The sequence below is a fragment of the Arachis duranensis genome, chromosome 4 (genome assembly GCF_000817695.3).
Source record: "Arachis duranensis cultivar V14167 chromosome 4, aradu.V14167.gnm2.J7QH, whole genome shotgun sequence".
Taxonomy (NCBI): domain Eukaryota; kingdom Viridiplantae; phylum Streptophyta; class Magnoliopsida; order Fabales; family Fabaceae; genus Arachis; species Arachis duranensis.
In genome coordinates this window covers 85,202,121-85,208,325 of record NC_029775.3, presented here as the reverse complement: position 1 = coordinate 85,208,325, position 6,205 = coordinate 85,202,121, and the positions used below count along the sequence as shown (strand labels likewise).

Below are 6,205 nucleotides of genomic sequence, written 5' to 3'. Positions count from 1 at the left end.
TTTGAGATTGCCTATTTGATTGCATATTACTTGCTAATTGTCTAAATGCCTTATTTGTTCCTATTTGTATATTTCTTGTTTGATATAGCTGTGTTTGCTACATTATACTTCTGTTGGTGGTTGGGAGGTCTGAAGGAATTGGAAAGGGAAGTATTAGTTAGACTGAAGAATCTTTAGTCAGTTGCCACTTATGGTTTAGCTTGCTTATAAGCTTTGATATTATCTGGAGGAAGTTCTAGGATTGCCTTCGGCTTTCCTTTATTATTATGTATTATATATGTGGAAGCTGTTACCATGCTGGGGACCTCTGGTTCTCACCCATGCGGATTTTGTGGTTTTCAGATGCAGGACGTGAGGTTTCCCGCTGAGGCATGCTGGAGACTTCTAGATTTGCGAAGATCTTTTGTTCTCGGGACTCTATTTTAGTTTATATGTTTTTCTTAGATACTTTTATCTCCATTAAATAATACAAACTGGGATGACTCCTCTTATGGGAGATTTTGGAGAATAGGTTTCTGTATTTGTGTCCCTTTGGGGTTTTCCTTATTTTATCATATGTATATATTACTATGCTCAGACCGGTTATCTTCGCAGCCGGATTTTGAGTCTTGATATTCCTGTTTTTGACACTCCTTTGTATATATAATCTCGCGTTGGTTATCCTTGTTCGTTACGTTATCGATTGGAGTGTTGCGCTTTCGAGTTGCGATTTTTGTTTACCCCTTTTTCTACAAATGCTCCTAGTTATAATCAATCATTCATACTACTATACGTACTAAATTTTTATTTTAGAGGTCATAATACCTTGCCATCTCTGAATTATGACTTAAGCATAAGACTCTGTATGGTAGGGTGTTACAATTAGTATCACAGATTCGAAAAAATACACCACGTTAGTCCTTCTCCCAATTTCCGTCACCGGAGCACTGATGCTGTCAGTGACGTGGCCAGTTCTTGCCATGCTGGACAGAATGAAACGACGTCGTTTCTAATTTGGCACTAAACACTCCCTTTGAACTACATTGTTTGTATGTGATGGGAAATAAAATGTTAGCCACCCTTTTTTGTTTCTACTCTTCGTCTTCTACTTCTCCATGAGTGACGCAAAGAAAAAAAGTTCTCTTCCATGAGTGACCAAAAATAGCAATAGGTAGCTGCAATAGGATTTTTTGAGACCATTAGAACACGACGTTTTCTGTGAAGTTGTCAGAAGAGTTCATTTGCCACTACAGGGATCTTCTGTCTCGTCACTGAGGTTAGTGAGGATCATAACTTTTTTTTTCAAATTTAATGGAATGTTGTGATGTTTGTTGATAATGGTTAAGTGTTTTGTATATTGTCAGTTCACGAGTTTGAAGCTGATTTTGTGTTAGGATTTTGTTTTGAAGTTTTGTGGGACTGTGTTTAGGAGTTTTCTTTTATGCTCTGTTCCGATGGTGGAAGAATCAGCACCTTCACATGAGTGATCATGTTTTTTTTTATGATGTTTTCTATGGCTTTTATGAATGTTATTGATGAAAACTGTCTTAAAGTTATTAGTGTATGTTACTGTTGATGAAAATAAATTCTTTTGAACCATGCAGATGGATGTGCAGTTAGATATTATATTCCACCATGAAAAAAGTTTCAGAAAGATGAGAATAGGATAACTACTTATTTTCCTGATAAGAAGGCATCATGTGTTGGTGACATTGATCAAGATACTTTGGATGTATTCTGGGTGAGGAATTATTATAAAGAACTAGGATATGATAAGATAGAAGAATGTTGGTGGCATGTTTCTAGGAGGAGTTTAGAGAGTGGTTTAAGAGAGATATATTTCATGGCTCAAGAAAATGATGGACTGGTTGATATTTACTTTGAACATGCAATGTCATCACCAGAATTTCTAGAGGGGAAAGAGATTGTTTTGTATGTTGAAGATGAGCATGATGAACCCAAACAAGATATTATCCGCAGTGGAAGCAGGATGCAAATCATCACATATATGTTATAGTTTGGGCAATTGTGGATGTCGAGAATACGGAGAATTAAAAGTGGTTTCTAGAACTGCTCCACGAGGACCTCGGAAACTATAAAAAAAAAATAAATAGTGCTTTATGAGTGACATGCAAAAAGTATACTCATTCATTATATTTATTTTCTTCCATGGTAAATAGTGTAAATGAACTTGTTGATTTCTTGTATGATTTCTTGTTGATAAATAATCTAAATGGATTCTAGATTATAAATAGAGTAAATGAACTTATTGATTTCTTGTATGGTTCTGTACTTGTTGATTGGTCTGAATAGAACTTGCCTTCTGGTTGAAATTTTTGGTATTGGATTGTCATTATTAGGTGTGAGTAGTGTAATATAGGGACCAAAATAAAGAACAATTTATAGATAGGAGACTATTATCTCTACTGTCCAGGAGGTCATGCCGCATATTCACCATAGGTTCTGCATGTGGCACCTATAAAAAAACTTTAACAAGCAATGGAAAGATCTAGAGTTAAGGGGCTTACTCTGGGAATGCACAAGGTCAACCACATATCAAGACTTCTCAGATAATATGAACAAGATTAAAAAAATTAATGAAGATGTATGGAATTACCTAAACAAGTGGTTTAGAGAGTCATGGACGAAGAAATGAAGAAATGAATTAGAAGAAATGAAGATGTAGTTGAATTAGGAATCTTTTTGTGAATTATACTCTTGTTTTTTGGTTTCAGATGACAGTAGACCAATTGTTATATTTGAAAACATTGTAAGGTTGATAGCACTCTTTGTCCTTGTTATTGGTGTATTTTAAATTAAAAACTAGCTTTTAATTTGGTTAGGGAGGTGTCACTGATATGGCAGGTGTTTTACTTGTTAATACTCATGTTGGAAACTCATTGTTATGTTAGCATCTTATTATTATTATAACAAATTGTTCTACCTTTAATTATGCTACTACAGATTCTTTTTTACAATATTTTTTTCATCATTTTGTTGGACGACAAAAACAGAGTTCTTGGTTTATATTTATAGCAAGACTACCAACTTCAACAATTCACAATGACACTTTTTTTTGTCCACTTTATAATAATTCTAATCACATTAAAACATAATCATTCTCAAACCTTAAATACCAACATGAAAACAACAACAAACATTATAAATAGAGCCAACAATAACATGTACAATTTATGGGTCCTAACTTCAGCTTCTAACTTTCCAATTCTCCAAACCAAATTGACCCTCAGTTCATCAACATTCTCGGTAGTAGTCACCCTTTTACCGATGTCTTCTTCTCCAATGTCAGCCTAAACAAACAAACCACACCACCTCTTTCCGGCTGATATTATAATTAGGACACCCAAAGAACGACTTGTTAGGGTTAGCCTCTATTGTGGACCACCAGAGAACAGGGCAGCAGCCACACCCACACCACTCTGGAACACTCGATGTTCTACTGGTTCCTCTGAAGATTCTTCTATTTGACCGCATGAAATTCTGGCTCCTACTTACACTCGTGATCCTAAATCCAGAAAACTGCACGGCGAGGAAGAAGACGAAGAACCAGGAAAAATTGGTAGAAGAAAAAGAGGAAGAAGTTAAGACAGAAATATTGGTTATAAAAGGGGATAAGGACTAAATTTGAGCTAATCAAATTTATTGTTATGTCATCTAACCGTTGTTGGGTCCAATGTGGTAAGAATTGGCTAGGTCATTGACGACGTCAGTGTTCTGATGATGGAAATTGAGAGAAGGACTAACGTGATGTATTTTTTTGTATCTAGAAGATTAATTTAGTGTAATTAGAATCTATAAAATTAAATTAGTGCAACTCGCCGATCTCAAAAATCAAAATAAAACTTAACTCCATAAATATGTGAATCAAATTAGATCAAAATTTAAAAATTACAGATATTAAATATAATTCGATAATTTTAGTGCTGATTAAAATTTTTGGCTACATCCCCGTTCACCCCGCAAGTGGACATGTTCCGTCAACTGCTGCATCCTGCATGTCACACGAAGAAGATGAAAACGCGTGAAATCCACAATTTGTGAGAAAAAGAGAGCCCTGCATTGAATACCAAATTACCAATGGCCGAATATGACAAACACCAGGAAAATTCATACTGGATGATTTATATTGACTGATATATAATAGCCACATAGCTCGAAACTTCAAAAAAAAAAAAAATTTCAAGTCAGATATCTTTTTCTTGACTGAAAAAAAGTCACTTACAATGTTTAGGTGTTTTTTGTAATCTTAATTACAAAAATAATAGATAAGTTTGATATACCATTCTCATTTTTATTTTTTATATTAAAGTAACATGCACTTCTTATTAGATTTTATTATAAAAGATTTATATTTTAATTTGACTCCTAAAATTGTATACAAAGGTGTTTTCGATTTTTTAGTAAGTATTTAGTTAACATAAAAATTATATATATAGTAAAAATTAATAATTATATATTTTTTTTGAAAATAAGAAAACATATGAGAGGACGCATCGCAATACGTAAAGACGTGTTGAATATGTGGTAATATATATCTCAGTCAACATATAGAGGCGTGTTGAAACACCTGGAAAGGCGTATTGAATATTTTCACTTAATACACTTCAAATATTAATATTTAAATAAAACATCATCTCCACTTATATATTTATGTATAAATATATAATATAATTCATTTTAAATATATATTCTATATGAATAATTGATTTTGATATATATTTAATATGATTAATATTTTATATAAAATAATAATTTATTTTATTAAGCTATCTCCAATTTAAACGTCGTAAATCCAAGTCTTCTTTTTAACAAGTCAGCATGTTACTTATTTTGACTAATCAGTAATCACACCGTGTTTCAAAATTAGTTATCTCAGGATTAAAAGAAACGAAAATACTAGTACAGTTAACACAAACATTCTTCTTCCATAACCAATGGGAATAGGAGCATCCTCTATATGAACCCAAACTCAATTCTAATACAACATATGAAAGCAAAAATGAGAAGTAGTGTGAGAGTGTTTGCCATGGCTCTGATTTTGATGGGTGTGTTGTACTGTGAAGGTTGCTGGAACATTGAGAGAGAAGCACTGCTTGCTCTCAATGCCCAATTTCACATGCCTTTAAGTTGGGTAGATGGCACAGATTGTTGCCAATGGGAGAGGGTAGATTGCAACTCCACCACACGCCGAGTCACCAAACTTGACCTCTCTGTTGTCGCTTTTGAATATTGGCATCCAAATTACACACATTTTCTAGTCTTTGAAGATCTCAAGAGCCTCAACTTGGGATCTAATGGCATAACTTACTGTCTCCAAAACGAAGGTCAATCATTTTCTATAACTTGATCAATTTCAAATTACTCGGATTGTTTTTTCATGCGTCACTATTTATTATTGGGACAGTTTAAAAGTGCACCAGGTTAGTCTTTCTATCTTTTTTTTTTTTTTTATCAAATGGCTGAGCATGTTTGTAGAGACTAATATGATGTACTTTTGTCAGAGACAATTGCTGCAGTTGAAATCATAGGATTATTTTAATTCAATCTTATGAATCTACCGTATTTAAGTTGACACAGTTTTGATGTACAAAATAACATTGCTATATTTACTTTACATTTCAGGGATGAGATTAAATAATCTGGAGGTGCTTGTCTTAGGAGCTAACTCATTGAATACTTCCACTGCCATTCTATCATGTGTGGATGGCTTTTCATCTCTCAAGTCTCTATCATTAGCTTTGAACTGGTTCGAAGCAACTTCTTCCACATCATTGCATGCAGCTTTTCAAACACTCTCATCGAATTTGCTTAGTCTGGAGGTTCTTGATGTGAGTGGTAATCATTTGAGTAATGACGTGCTTTCAGCTCTGGGTGGATTTAAATCGTTGAAAAACCTGAGTTTGTCTGGTACTGGATTGATGTCAGACTCAACGCTTTATATCCAAGGTAAACTATGTTTTCTTTTACAGAGATATTTTGCATAAGCATATCATGCATTTGATTAGCTGTAGCCAACGAAACTATGCGAGTCTTTATAGTTAGTAAGTACTCTCTCTGGTAGGCATGTAAAAAGCACAGTTTAGTGCCCAAGCATTTCCCGTTGATATAGGGTCCGAGATAGATTAAATAAAAGAATTAAAAAAATATATTTATAATAATAATAAAATATTTATGTGAGTAATATTATAGAATTATTTTTTAATTA

At 33.6% G+C, this 6,205-nt stretch overlaps 1 protein-coding gene across 1 annotated transcript in view; it reads left to right on the top strand.

The window, feature by feature from the left end:
• The first annotated feature begins 4,856 nt into the window (after nt 1-4,856).
• Nucleotides 4,857-6,205, top strand: part of LOC107484434 (receptor like protein 21-like) — a 5,840-nt gene continuing 4,491 nt past the window's right edge. Inside the window, exons 1-2 of the mRNA XM_016105014.3 lie at nt 4,857-5,324; nt 5,623-5,946. Coding sequence (XP_015960500.2) covers nt 4,958-5,324; nt 5,623-5,946 — 691 coding nt within the window. The 5' untranslated portion in view covers nt 4,857-4,957. The remainder of the gene's footprint in view (nt 5,325-5,622; nt 5,947-6,205) is intronic.